The sequence below is a fragment of the Protomyctophum parallelum genome, assembly GCF_964188405.1.
Source record: "Protomyctophum parallelum genome assembly, chromosome: 9".
NCBI classification, from domain to species: Eukaryota; Metazoa; Chordata; class Actinopteri; order Myctophiformes; family Myctophidae; genus Protomyctophum; species Protomyctophum parallelum.
The window spans coordinates 35,109,777-35,125,513 of record NC_139706.1 but is presented as its reverse complement, the minus strand read 5'-3'; the positions used below and the strand labels follow the sequence as shown (position 1 = coordinate 35,125,513).

At 42.9% G+C, this 15,737-nt stretch overlaps 1 protein-coding gene across 1 annotated transcript in view; it reads left to right on the top strand.

Moving 5' to 3' along the window:
* Nucleotides 1–2,135: 2,135 nt before the first annotated feature.
* Nucleotides 2,136–15,737, top strand: part of ttc9b (tetratricopeptide repeat domain 9B) — a gene marked incomplete at its 5' end in the record, with an annotated part of 32,056 nt that continues 18,454 nt past the window's right edge. The window contains 3 exon segments of the mRNA XM_083772391.1: nt 2,136–2,165; nt 2,167–2,207; nt 2,209–2,588. Of these exon segments, the coding sequence (XP_083628517.1) occupies nt 2,136–2,165; nt 2,167–2,207; nt 2,209–2,588 (451 nt within the window).

Sequence of the window (15,737 nt, the reverse complement as noted above, 5' to 3'; positions counted from 1 at the left end):
AAATAAGAACAGGGTGAAAGATCTCAGAAGTTTTCATTTCCCAACTATTGTCTCCCCAAAATGAAAATGCTGTAATGTGTAAGTGTACACGTATGAATCTTTATTTGCAAGTTAAAATCGCGTACCGCCTAAATAGCTATAGTCCATGGCATGCTGCTGGACAGGGGAGGAACTTCCCATGATGACTGAGCTCCTCGCCCTCTAAACTGTACGGTTTCATGTCCCATCTGTGCTTTCTCAACACACAAACGTCCAGGGATCGTGATGGACCCCCGGCTGCGGATCGAGGGTTTCCATGGATTAGGGCAGCAGAATGTTATTATAGTTAATTATTGTTGCTGTGCATCAATGTCTTGCTCACAATTGTAAGATTATATTAAAGTTGGGGGGGGGGGCACAAGACAACCAAAAAAGGTAACGATCTTTCCATTTACCGGTTGCGTTGTAAGTTGTAACCTTTTCAGTGGCACATCAACATAAAAGAGCACAACCTGAGTTTTGAGTGCAGTCGTCATGTTGTGTTCTTGTATATGGCGCCTATAGTTGGGCAAGTTACTTTGAAAGCGTAGCTTGTAAAGCTACAAGTAGCTCACCATGGCAGTAGCTTGATCAAGCTACATAGCTACCCCTGGAGAGATGTAGCTTGTAAAGCTACAGCTACATGGAAAAAGTAGCTCAAAGTAGCTCAGCTACTTTTTATTTTTCAGCGTTAAATTGAGAATGTACATGCGGGAGACCCCTCCTCCCCTCTGGGAGACCCCTCCCCTCTGGGAGACCCCTCCTCCCCTCTGGGAGACCCCTCCCACCCTGCTCCCCTCTGGGAGACCCCTCCTCACCCTCCTCCCCTCTGGGAGACCCCTCCCACCCTGCTCCCCTCTGGGAGACCCCTCCTCCCCCTGCTCCCCTCTGGGAGACCCCCCCACCCTGCTCCCCTCTGGGAGACCCCTCCTCCCCCTGCTCCCCTCTGGGAGACCCCTCCTCCCCTCTAGGAGACCCCTGCTCCCCCCTGGGAGACCCCTCCCACCCTGTGATACCAGGGCCAATCAGAGGCCAATTAGAGGCAGCTGTCAAGTGCTGATATGCCCTCAAAGCAATCAGAAAAAGGAACAGTCCTTGATTTTTCAAAGGGGGTTCTAGTACAATAATTAACACAGCAACCAATGGTCAAAATTAATATATTTCTTTCATGTTATTGCCCAAAATTGTAGCTTGTAACTTGAGTAGCTAAGCTACAAAAAATGACCCAAAAGGTAGCTGAGCTACTTGACGAGGTACACAAATATGAATGTAGCTAAAATACCACAAGCTACAGCAAAATGTAGCTCAGCTACGTAGCTCAGCTACATGTAGCTTAATACTCCCCAACACTGGTTATAACAGGCAATATAGTGTATATAGCATATAGGCCTACTCAAGTAATCCCATCACAAATCAATATAACTGCCAAAACCACCCGCTGGAGGTCGCTGTCTCCCTTCTCCATCTCCACCAATCACTAGCACCGTCCATCCATATACATCCCTCCATCTTCAATATCAGTCTGAACTCTGAATTAAAATGTAGCCTAATATAGGCTAATGGAAAGAGTGATTCTATCCTCTTATTAGCCTATTACAGTTTAAAAAAGTGGATTAATAGACCAAATGTTTTGTCTAGCCTATTCAATGCATGTAAATTAGAACCTCTTTACATTTTAAACGTTTCTACCACCACCATGCCCACGCTATATTCCCGTATGCAGCAGATGCTGTGTTTTTCGGGAGGGTAATTAATTATGTTCAGGTTTTGAACCGTTTTGTATTCCGTGATGCTGATGCAGTACGCGCGTGCCTCACGACGAGTCGACTCTTCTTTTCCCCCACAATGCACCGGAATTGGCTAGTGTGCGCTGTCCATGGTGCTGAAGCTGCGCGCGTGCCTGAAGCTGCTCCTCACGACCTGAGCATCCTATCGAGAGACGTTGAAATAATCTAGGAAGACGGGCAGTCGGGCAGTAATTGCTATGGCCAACCATTCACCTGTTTTTAAACTTAATGCACCATTATCATAGATGTTAATGTTTGTTTTAAAGGTGTAAGTAGATGATTTAAACCGGAGGCATTTTTTGGAGCCCTGTTGTTCCATCTCCCTCCTTTATGCCCAGCACGCTGCTCCAGTCCTCTCCTCCGACAGAAAACACAGCATGGCCCGCTCCACCTGCACCCACTGAGACATGGAAGCCAAACAGCATCAGATAAAGAGCCTCAAAAGCTACCCCGAAACGGGTGGCCGGAGTTTAACTGTGGCAGCGGGCGTTGACGGCAGCGGTGGTGGGCACCGACCCGGCTCGGCTGAAATGGACATGGAAGCAAAGATCCAGAAAGCCATCGACTTCAAGGTGGAGGGCCACCGCTGCTACAAGGAGAAGAAATTCCGGGAGGCGATCGGCAAGTACCACCGGGCTCTGCTGCAGCTCAAGGGGGTGCATGTTATCGACGGTAACACGGGCTCCGAGGTCAACCTCCTCAACCAAGCAGCGACCAAACTGACGGAGGAACAGCGTAGAGCCGTGGAAATCACGGAGATCGAGTGCTATGACAGCCTGACAGGTGAGCTACCCGGTCACGGTGACGATTAGCTCTGGAGCCTCTGGTCCATATAGCCATATAGTTATATAGTGTCGGTCTGCTTCGACAGAAAGCTGGAGTTCTGGAACCTGAAAGATCGTTGCTATAACCCATATTTCTGCCACCATTGTTCGTTCCGGTTCATAGGGTTCACAGAAAGAATGGTCTTTATAGCTAGAAAGCAAAGTGTTGTTTGTCGTATTAGAAGCCGCGATAGGCCAACAATAATATAGGCTGCGGTATATCCTATACTATATTAACTGATAGCGACTGATTTAACCTAATGGCGAATGGCGATTACGGAATATATATATATTTTTTCCCCCTTCACTATTGTGCAATTTAACAGGTTAATTCCTAAATTATATAGTGCTGCAGCCAGTTTGCTGTGTATAGTAGCCTATATCATATGTTCCTTAATTATTATGATCAATGAAGCAAATTCCCCTCACTCTATTAGGGCAGTGCTTCCCAAACTTTTTCATGTCAAGGACCCCCACATTATCCCGCGGACCCCCATTTGAAAAGATTTGCCATGCAGGGACCCCCATAAGAGAAGATTTTTAATGCTCTAGCAGAGATTCTCAACCCGTTTAATTTCAAGGACCCCCAGGTTGACATGCATTAGTCTACGGACCCCCATTTAATGGCATTTCTATCTCTGGGACCACCAATTTATAATTGTTAATTGTTAATTGTTAATTTAACTCAGAGAGTGTACAAATGTTTTTGTACATAAACATTTGTACACTCTCAGAGTTACAGACCCATAAGGGTCCATTTGGTTCCAAACTATCATTTAGCCATGGGGACCCCCTGGAACTCCCTCTCAAGGATCCCTGGGGGTCCCCGGACCCCACTTTGGCAACTATACCATAACAAAAACCCCAGTACTACATCCAGGCTTGTTATGAGAAAAACAATTCACTGTCTCTCTATAGGGTGACCGTCTATTTATGAAATAGTGTGAATATTTATGAATGTGTGCTAAATAACTAATTGCAGGTAATTGGTAAATTGGTAAATAAATGGTCAGGTGTTGAAATATGTCCATCCAATCAAGCAAATATTTTCATGCTGGAAAGGAGCAGCCGACCAATGGGAGCAGTATAGTAGTTGACTATAGTTGTTGTTGTTACCGCATCCCTACCTACAGCTGCATGGCATGGGTTGATATTAGCCCCTTTGTTAACCACTTTGGACCTGGAGTCCCTATTGGGCATGCGGGTAGATGGGCAAATTTCTTAAATTATAAATAAATAAATAAAAAATTAGCAGATCTACAAGCTCGACACATTGTGACGTGTTGTTAACTTGTAGATCATCTGTTTTGCTATATTTGAAATGGGTCTTGGTTGCAGGTTAAGCCGTTAAGGAGGCAACCTTTGAGAGAAATAGAGACGGAAGCAGAGGGGAATGAAAGAAGTGAATGGACTGCTAGCACACGATGGGGGCCATAATTGCTATGGCAACCGCCAGACGTCCTTTTCTCTGTTGTAATAACTCAAACACGATCCTTTCTGTTTCTGTCACACATACCAACATGTGGACCTGCATGCATGTGCATGACATGTGTGCGCAGTGAAGTCTCACACACACACTTAACCCTTATGTCATATAATAACAATACATATATACACCTTAAAACAGAAATTAATTTTGTGAGAGGGAGAAACACTGCTAGAACACAAAACCCAAGTGATCCGGGTGATTTTCACCGGGACAATTATGTTTATATGATTTTACAACTTTGGGTTTTTTCAACGAAGTTATCATCATTATTATTATTATTATTACTTGTTACTTGCGCAAGCAGAGCGCGCAAGTAATAATTTCGCCCGGTCTCTTCCGTCGTGACAGCCGTCCCGCCATTTGATGTTTATGCAAAAAAAACATCAAATCCGTGCCTGTTTTGCTGGGACCGGATTACACAAATGACCATATTTCTTACGTCATCATTTAGAGCTAGTCATACGTATACTATATACATAATCAGTAAAAATAAAATAGCAAATTGTGCCTGATCTGCTGGGACCAGAGTACGTGGTGTGTATATGTATGACTAGCTCTCAATGATGACGTAAGAAATATGGTCATTTGTGTAATCTGGTCCCAGCAAACCATACTTCATAATACTAGGTGTTTACATGCATGAAGTAGATAGGTAGCAAATAGTTACACCTAATAATTAGAAATTTCTAAACGTTCCTTCACAGAGATATTGAGATTCCACCGTTTACAGAATAATTATACTGTAAAACATATTTTAATTCAGTTTATATACCTTTCTTTTTCATCACATATCAATGATTTATTTTTCTTTACAAAACTAAAAAGGGATCCAGAATATATCTACATCGATAAAACTGTATTTCTTATATAGATAGAAACTTGAACCATACTTAATAATACTAGGTGTTTATATGCATAAAGTAGGTAGGTAACAAATAGTTACACCTAATGATTATACATTTCAAACGTTCCTTCACAGAGATACTGAGATTTAACAATTTACAGCGGTCGAAAGTACTTGCGCGCTCTGCTACAAGCAAGTATGCACTCGACAGAGTGCAGTTCTAGTTATTATTATTATTATTAATAGGGAGGGTTTGTAGGGTTCAATCATACTTGCAAGATATGGGGGAGCCGTACCTTTGGTTGCTTTGAATGCCAGCATCAGAGTTTTGTATTCTGTGCGGGCAGCGACCGGGAGCCAGTGGAGGGAGCGGAGCAGGGGGGAGACATGTGAGAATTTTGGCTGGTTGAAGACCAAGCGAGCTGCTGCATTTTGGATCAGCTGGAGAGGCTTAAGTGCACATGCTGGTAGGCCAGTAAGGAGGGAGTTACAATAGTCGAGTTTTGACAAGACTGTTGTCTGGATTAGGAGCTGGGCTGATTCCTGGGTGAGGAACGGTCTAATTCGTCGTATGTTATAGAGTGTGAACCTACATGATCGAGTGACAGCTGTGATGTGAGCTTTGAACGAGAGCTGACTGTCCAGGACAACACCAAGATTCCTGGCTGTTGGGACAGACGTTACCAGGGCGTTGTCTACGGAAATAGTTAGCTCCTGCATAGGGCAGGAATTAGCTGGGCACCTGTGCATGTGCCTGTGCATGTGCATGTGCTACACCGTAGTCTTTGTACTGCAGCTCTGTGCTGGTGTTACACTAAGAACTACTGGTGTTACTCAACTTCCCATCATGCACCTGTGCACAGTGTGAAGCTCAACAGTGCCACTTTGTCACCTGTCGGTACTCCGACGTCATTTTTTTGTCCTACGTTACGTCCAGGTCCAAGTGGCACCAGCTCCCGTCCGCATGTCATTGTAAGTAGAATATCTAAAACGCGTGAATCTTTTCACAATGATGTTATTTTTCAGAAAGGAAGCCATTGAGGGTTAACATGTGTCTTAATGCTTCCAACAATGTTCTGTACAAGTGTCTATGACAAAGAAAATATATGACGTGGAGACAATAAAGACTATTATTACTTGCGCAAGCAGAGCGTAATGTTATTAGTCAGGTGCTACGATGCGTATGTCCATTAGCAACATATGATATGACGTCATATGCTGGCACGGGACATACGGAAGCAGACCGTGCAGGTATGTTTTCCGTCATGCTACGAAGTGTATGTCCCATGACGTGATGAAGATATGTACTAATGCCAGGGTATAATTGGTTTACGATGGTGACGTAATGATGATATGTTTCAGTGTCGGGTGGATTAAAGGGACATACGCATCAAACCACCCGAGTAACCACAGTATACCACTAATCAACTCACAAATTACATATACATAGACATATGAGCATATGACGTGATGAAGATATGTACCAATGCCAGGGTATAATTGGTTATCGATGGTGACGTAACTGTCATGGGGCAGCCCGTGCCCTATAGACTAAAGAGGAACAAACAGGCATATACTCCTACACAGCTGCTTCCATTTAACAGCAAGCCGGCTTGGAGGACTGTGTGACTGGACATTAGTGTTATTCTTATTTTATTATTTGTACAAACATGAATTATAAAAGGACACAAAGATGGTGCATGGGTTTTAACAGCATTTCTTTTGATTGGGAATTGTGTGGCACCTGGCTCTCCTGCAGTACTGCCTGGTGATCCTCTTGATTGAGTGGGGGAAGGTACCAAGTGCTATAGAGCAGGAGGGGTGTCTGTCTTATGTTTCAAGAGCTCTTGTGTTATATGTTCTCTTATGTGAATAATGTGGCGCCTGAAATGTTTTCATGTATTTGGAATAGGTTTAGTAAAACCGTATATAATTGTGTAAATCAACTCATGGGCCATAGTTTGCCTTATTGGAGTTAAGTGGTTACCAATTAGGTCTGTGTCTTGGTATGGTCTCACCCAGTATAAAAGCGAGGCTGCAGGATGCCGAGGTTCAGCAGTGGCCTGGGCAACAAGCAGGTAACATCCAGGGAGACAGGGAGAGCTGCTAAGGGTCCCTTTTTGGAAGGGTTTATAGCCTAATACAGTTTCTTACGTTCTGGGTTTTTGTTTCCTAATTTGCTTTCAAGCTAAGTTTCATCTGTCTTTTTGTGAGTTTAGTCTTCAGTGTTTTTTTGTTTGTTAGGCCTTCCACTGTAAATACTACTGCAGCGGGGAAAAATACAATTCTGTCACTTTTTGGAGCCTTGGCCACTCGACCAACTTTACAGTAACGATGACATGTCGGTTGGACTAAAGGTAATGCCCCTATGTACACATGTATGTACACATGTATGTAATCCTATGTATACATGTATGTGACACTTCTAAATCGTATACATGTATGTAATCCTATACATGTATGTGACACTTCTAAATCTTTGGGACTGTATTTCTTTTATAGGTAGAAGCTTTTACCATACTTCAAAATATAACTTTTTTACCTCCAAACACTAGGTACGTAGGAAATAGCTAAACCTAATAATTAAATATTGCAAAGGTTCTTTCACAGAGAGGCTGAGATTTGAAAGTTTGTAGCGGTCGACAGTACTTGCACGCTCTGCTTGCGCACTAGTAGGCCATAAATGGCCTACTAGTGCGCAAGCAGAGCGTTATTGAAGGTGGTAACAGTCCATCTGCTCAGTACAATATTTCGGGGGCATATTTAGAATGTGGAGGGTTGAGTATGTTGAATCTAGTTTGCATTAATGAGGATTTAGTTGACACAATGAAATAAAATGGCGATAGTATTCAGTGTGGGGCAGACGGCCTGTCACAGCCAGATTTGGGAGACCAGTAGCTTTGTTGTGGCAAGGAAAGCGGTAAAATGAGACTTTCATGGTTGTTTTCGTCTCAGATTTAGTCCGACGGAGGGACACAGTATAACTCTATGGGCGACACAAAAGTGGGACCCGGAAGTATCTCTGGAGGGGGCGCTCACGTCACGGCTAAAATACTGAATACAGACATACAAAGGGACACACATTGCTGTTCCTTGGGGTGGCTGCACCACTCAAAAATAACACTGATCTTTTACTTTACAAAATAACAACCTAATAAAACATGAACCTTGTTGTCCTTTAAACCTAACCTTATTCCTAACCTTAACCTAAGTAAAACAGTGTCAAAACCTAACCATATTCCTAAACGTAACCCCAGTAAAACTATGCCTAACCCTAAACTTACTGTATGTCTAACCGTATTTCCAGTAAAGCAAATACAAAAGTACATAACCACCACACCAAGCGGTCAGTGTGAGGTAAAGAAGAGTACCTCAAATTGCCATGTATTGATGTTGTACTTTAATATTTTTATGAGAAATATTTTTAATGGAATTGATTGCGAATGTAGGTCGCAGATTACTATGACAACCTGCAAAACCTGTCAGTCATTCAGTCAGTGACTCTGTCATGACATCATATATGATATGGCGTCTGTCACGCCTTGTGACACGGTCCATATATGGCCGTCTCCATATATGAAGATCACAACACTGACCTCATAGCCATACATGGAGAAGACTGGATTATCACCTATAGAACACCTATCGAATGCGAACGAAAATAAAAGCCTGTGTGCCGAGTCTAACTAGTGCCTAAACACAACCAAATTTTAATCGCATACGGTATGTAAACCTAAACTTCAACCTAACGCCTGATAACAACAGTACCTGTATAACCTTATGCTATCCTTTTTAGCGTTATTCGGCATCTGGCTATTATCGCAATACACCGTGGTACTGGCAGTTCAGGAGCCACTACCAAAGAAAACAAAAAAGGTTTGAACAATATTAAATATTTAGAATTCTAACAATGAATGAAACCTCCATCAGGCAATGAATTTAGGGTTTCTGCTTCATAATCCCGGCTGTAAATTCTACGATTCCTGCCCTGCATCTTGTTACCAGCGCCGGACAGACGGTGGCCCCTGTGGTTAACAGCTGCCATTTGATTGGTCAGTGTCTCACGCTCTGATGCATGATACAAGAGCAGCACTACCATCACCAACACTGTGTGTGTGTGTGTGTGTGTGTGTGTGTGTGTGTGTGTGCGTGTGTGTGCGTGCGTGCGTGCGTGCGCGCGCGCGCGCGCGTGCGTGCATGCGTGTGTGTGTGCGCGCCTACTGTAAGTGTGTGAGAGAGATAGAGAGCGAGAGCAAGAGAGAGAGGAGGGGGGGGGGGGCGAGGTATTCACAGTGCTGGTCATCCTGCCATTGTTGTTGTACCCATGCTGAGTTTGACTGAATGGGTATATATTGCATGTGAGCGTGTGTGTGATTTTCTTCTTGACAAGGTCATTTTTCTTTTGTCATTTTTCTACTGTGTCTTGTGCCAGTCACAGCAACTTTTTTAATGACATGGCCTCTCCACAGAAAGAGAGAGTCGCAAGTTTCTATATTCTGTTGTCAGCTCAGCACTTCTTTGAAATTTGAAACATAAGATGGTCAGAGGAGTGAACACAAAAGGGCATTAACCATGAAAGAACAAGATAGAAGAAATTATCAAATGGAAAACTGTTGATTATTATTACTGGAAAGGTGGTATGAAAATGTTTCGAAATAAGAAAAAAATAAAAATGAAGGGACCTATTAAAAATGTGTCCACGACCCACAAATGGGTTTCCGACCCAATGTTTGGGAACCAGTGTGCTAGGCTAGGGGATTGTATCCCATCCTGTATATATATATTTTTGTCACTTTTTATTAATTTATGAACAATAGCAAAAGAAAGAAACACATACAGTACAAACAAACATGAAAAAATTAAATTGACATTGTGTTTCAAACCTTGCATGTTACATCACATATTCCTAGGCATTTACTGTTGTTTCTCATTCCCCCATACCCTTATTCTTTCTGTTCCGTTTTAAATGTTGTCCCTTTGGACCATTTGTTCTTCCTGCAGTCTCGGTGTGTCAGTTTCTCCATGAGATGCATCTCCTGAATCAACTCCTCCCATTGACCCTGTGTTGGAGGTTCTATCTGTCCCCTCCCTATCTCTAACACTAACCTAAACATAACCGCAAGCAGGGGAGCAACACATCCCTCACCAACCTTAATGCAGTCTTTTTAATGCACCCTTCACCACCCTTAATCCAAAAACTATTAACGCATCCCTCACCAACCTTAATCCAAAAACTATTAACACACCCCTCACCAACCTTAATCCAAAAACTATTAACGCATCCCTCACCAACCTTAATGCAAAAACTATTAATGCACCCCTCACCAACCTTAATCCAAAAACTATTAACGCATCCCTCACCAACCTTAATCCAAAAACTATTAACGCATCCCTCACCAACCTTAATCCAAAAACTATTAATGCATCCCTCACCAACCTTAATCCAAAAACTATTAACGCACCCCTCACCAACCTTAATCCAAAAACTATTAACGCACCCCTCACCAACCTTAATCTAAAAACTATTAACGCATCCCTCACCAACCTTAATCCAAAAACTATTAACGCACCCCTCACCAACCTTAATCCAAAAACTATTAACGCACCCCTCACCAACCTTAATCCAAAAACTATTAACACATCCCTCACCAACCTTAATCCAAAAACTATTAACGCACCCCTCACCAACCTTAATCCAAAAACTATTAACGCACCCCTCACCAACCTTAATCCAAAAACTATTAACGCATCCCTCACCAACCTTAATCCAAAAACTATTAACGCATCCCTCACCAACCTTAATCCAAAAACTATTAAAAAGTCTGCAGTTGTTGAAGAAAATAGTGGTGGCAGCGGGATTTGAACACGTGAAGCATGGATTGCAAATCAGCATAGTAGTCTACTAGACTAGCAAGACAGCTGGCGCCTGGCAGAATGGGGTTTTGTGTTTGTATTAGAAGGTGAAGCTCCACACGTGCGGGCGGTGCTTTCCTTGGCTACTAGTAGTAGCCGGTGTTGTAAAACGAGCGCACCCTTGGAAATGGTCGCCTATGAATATAATATTAGCATCCTGTATCCCTCCTACTGGTTGGTTCGGATTACACGTCTGTCTTTTGATTGATTACTTTATTAGACAGAAATGTAAACCGCGGTAAGGCATTACAGATAAAAGGAGAACACGAAAATGTCCTGCAGACTTGTTTCCCTTGTGCTCCTATGTATTTAATTCAACATAGCATAGCATTCAACATAGCATACAACATTAACACAATAATACATGTCATGTTCAGCAGGAAGCAGAGCTAGGAGAGATGGTGACGAAAGTGAAAATAGTGATGATAGTGAAACTCTTCCATGTCTGCTGAAAAGAAGAAGCTGTTGACTCCTGTATTGGAGGAGACAGTGGTGTCTACACCGTCCCATGGGAGTCTGGAACCAACAGTGGGGTTACTAGTGACACATAGGGAGGGACCATGTACTGCACTGATGGTTCTCAAAGTGGGGTCCTTGAGGGACAGATCTGGACATATAGGGTCCGTCCCTCGCACATTGGCATAGTTGTAGTGCATTATTAAATTGCAGAACGACTAAATTGAGAGGGAATCTGTGCTATTGAACACCCTTTGTCTGTGTGTTGTTTCGAACATATTGAACCAATGAAAAGTAAAAAGCGCTTCGGACAAAACCTCTTAACTCTATTGGACCCTCAAACTGTCTGCTAAAACCTCTCCCCCTCTCATGGAAGAAATTGACAATACTAGACCTGTACGTGCCCGTCGCAGTTGGCCACCGGCCTACTTGGGAACGATGCAACTTGGGAACCTAATGATATACGTTGTCATAGCACCCGTTTTAACTGTCAGCCAGTCTGTGTATGTGTCACGAACTGTATTGTCATGAACTATAATCTGTATACTGTCTACTTTTATTATGTAGTGATGCCCTAGTGTTTCCTGTTCTGCCTAGTTGTGTTTGCCTGTCTTGTCTTACCTCCTTGTGATTACTAGTTTTCTCCACCTGTGTCCTGTTAGTCTCCTAGCCAATCCCAGTGTTTGTTTGTTTTGTTCACATGTGTATTGTGATCCCTGTGTCTACTTAAACCCTCAGTTCCTTATGTTCCCTGCTTGACTATAGATATTGTTATGGTGTTCTGTTCCCGTTATGTTCACCTAGTGTTTTCAGTATAATAAATACTTTAATTTGACCAGAGCCTTTTGTGGTGGTTCTGGAGAACCGTGGGTCCGACCGACTCGATACCTGGCACTGCATTCCCTGTGGGGGTGTGGAACGTGTGTTGAATGTGAAGTCGGTGGGTCACCACACCAACGTTGAGGCAGTATTTGTCATTTCCTGAAAAATGAACATTTTGGAGTTAAGTCGTTTCTTCCCGACAGCAGAGGTATACCGTTACCATATATGCAGTTTAAAAAGCATTAACGTGATAGTTGAAGAAAAAATAACAAAATGGAAAAGAAATGAAATGGAGAATTAATTGCTTCTGTTGCTGTGAATGAGCCGATCTCTATTCCTCGGTGGGTGCACCAACTCTAATCTCCTGAGTTCTCCTGCTTTGGTCTTTGTTATTTGCTCAATCTGTGTCAATGAGAGAGAGAGAGGACAAGTGGATTATTTTGTTTCATATTCATCACATCAAAGTAAACCCCTTTTTGCTATTCAGGCGCCTCCGCAGCTCTCCGTTGATCTACTCAGTGTGATGATTTAGCAATGTGTTAATATAACTCTTAAGTGCAAAAATGGACACTGGCTCTGCACTCACAGACTCAGACATGAATCAGCATATGGGGCCTTGACATGGCACTGATGGCAGGGCACAGGGCTAATGTATAAAGTAGCTGACTGTGGAGCCATAGGATAATGGATCACTGCCACAGAATGAGGTTCATCCGGAAACGACTCAAGCCTAAAAGCAAACCTGTGTCATAAACTAGTTTTGAATTTGTGTGTGTATGTATGCGTGTGAGTGTGCACGTGTTTCAGTGTGAGTGTAGGCCTATGCCCAGTCTCACAGACGTAAAAACGGACGGGTTCATCTTGGGTCAATTCTTACACTCCCAACCACGTAATCCTATACACTTAATATCCTGGGGTCCCCCAGGGCTCCAGGTCCGAACGCCATTTCCCTCAAACTCAAATGTCTTCACCCAAAATAGACAATCTACACTACAGTCAGTCTCCCAATGCGTTGCAGCGCACGGTGAGCTTATAGATCTGCTATTTTCACAGAATGTTCACCCCAGAATTGGTTACAAGAGACTAAAGAAAATGAACACACGAACACACACACACGATCACACACAAGCTCACAATGCGTCACATTTACGTCACGTGTGGGACACCGTCATACGGATACGAAATCAGGCTTAAAGGAGAGCGGAAGCCCCTTGTTACTGTACGGTGCACCAGTGGCTTTGCAAAAGCAGAGAATAAAGATCCTCCCTTTCATCTCCTGCCAAGCTACGTCACAGAGGGAGATGCTTTGGAGGGGAGGGAGACGGGTGGAGAGGGCGATAAGACTAGGGCTAAGTAATACTAGAATGGAGGGTGTCAGAGAGGAGAGAGAGAGACATGGTAGTCAGGGAATATTATTATAATGTCAAATCTGGGAATACATTTCATACCAAGAATTTTCTTCACCATTGTGTTTGTAAAGGTGTTTACTAACATATCCCACATTGGTCTCTATATATTCAACCACCCTAGGGTAATTTTTGACAGCTGCTGATAGTTGGGGTACCATACAACCATTATAAGACAAAATGTTCTAAATTTAATTATGCTTTAAGTAGCATGTGACGTGTCAAACTAGGGGGTTTTCATCATTCTGAATCCATTCCAAGCATTAGTTTTGCACGAACGTTGGGCTAAATTCGGCCATAGACACTTGTGTGCTGACCTCATCACATTTGTGATGACGGCTATGGCCTTTTTAAGCCCAAGGAGTGTTTTTCGTGCAAAACTAATGCCTGGAATGGATTCAGAATCATGTAAAAACCCCAGTTTGACACCTCACATGCTACTTAAAGCATAATGAAATTTAGAACATTTTGTCTTATAATGGTTGTATGGTACCCTAACTTTCAGCAGCTGTCAAAAATTCCCCTAGGGTGGTTGAATAGAAACCAATGTGGGATATGTTACACCTTTACAAACACATTGGTGAAGAAAATTATTGATAAGAAATGTATTCCCAGATTTTATTATTATCCCCTGACTATGGAAGGAGAAGGACTTGTCCATGAAAAAGAAGGAAGACAGCAGACAGTGAAATGTAATGTGCACGTTTTTGAGTACCGGTAGTTAAGAGATGGAGGTGGGTGAGGGTTAAGTGCAGTGGTGGAAAGTACCTAAGTACATTTACATTTACGTAAGTACTGTACTTAAGTACAATTTTGTGGTTTTTGTACTTTACTTGAGTATTTCCAATATTTTGACTTATAGCCTACTCTGCTACATTTATTTGAAAACTTGTTACTTTAGATTTTGATTATCATTACAAAACATACATTAACCATTTCAGCCCTATTCATTTCGGCCCTTTGAAAATAACCGATAACATGCTCATTGTGAGCTTGTAGATCTGCTATTTTCAAAAGACTGATACATATGAACTTGTGAGGGGACATTCTGCATAATGAGTACTTTCTACTTTAAGTAATATGGACTTTTACTTGTAACAGAGTATTTCTAAATTGCCGTCTGGGTACTTTTACTTTAGTAATACATGTGAGTACTTCTTCAACCACTGGGTATGTGTGTGTATGTGTGGGGGTAGCAGAATGGGAGGTGTGCCAGGTCTGCAGATGGTGTAGCATTGCTGTGGAGCACACGGCTGGGTGCTCACTCTACTGTACCACCACCACACTACTCTTTACATCACTACTGTACTTTGGAGCACAAACTGAGGATGGTGGACTTTGTGAGTCGGTGCTGAGGCTAAAGGGGGTGCCATGAAGGAAATGAGGCGGAGGGGGTGAAGATGGAGAGGAGCGAGAGAAACTGGACGGAGGACGGTTTAATAGGAGCCGATTATGTACAGTAGTCGGGCGAGGGAGATAACAGTAGAGTGACAGGCAGGGGATGTAAGCGACTAGAGGAGGTTGTTGTTGAGTTTATGCTGCAGTGCATTTGCACAGTAAAGTCCTTAATATAAATGGAACTCAAATTGAACCAAAACGGTCCATTTCGTTCCATCTGCACACTCTTCTATGTTAAATGAACACTAGGGATTTTACTGTGTAGCGTTTTTCGCCGGGAGGACAAGACCAATCCTGATAATTCCTATCCACAGCTAAATGATGACATCACGGCCATGGCAGGCCTGCACGACTATCGTCACAGTCACACTAGTAAATAAGATCCACTCAACTATGGGTGGGTGGGGGGTGTTGGTTGACGATGACTGGCAGAGAGAGAGATAGTGAGAGAGAGAAAAAGGAGAGAGTGGAGAAAAAAAGAAGATTGGACTGAGTAAAAAAGACGTGTTCGAAAGTCACACCATCAGGTCACAGGAAGTTCAGGAACATGTCCTTTCTGACATCCACAGAGAGAGAGAGAGAGAGAGACAAAGTGAAATATTCATCAGTACTGAACCAATAGTGCTGTCATGATGTTTACAGAGTAAACATTTTGGCTATTTATATATTCCACCCAAAAGCCGTTGATTTCATATCTGAGCCTTCCCCTGCTAGCTCTGGCTTAACATTGAATGCTTCGTTTACATGGGCTGACATTGAAGGCTTATCCCTGTTACACCC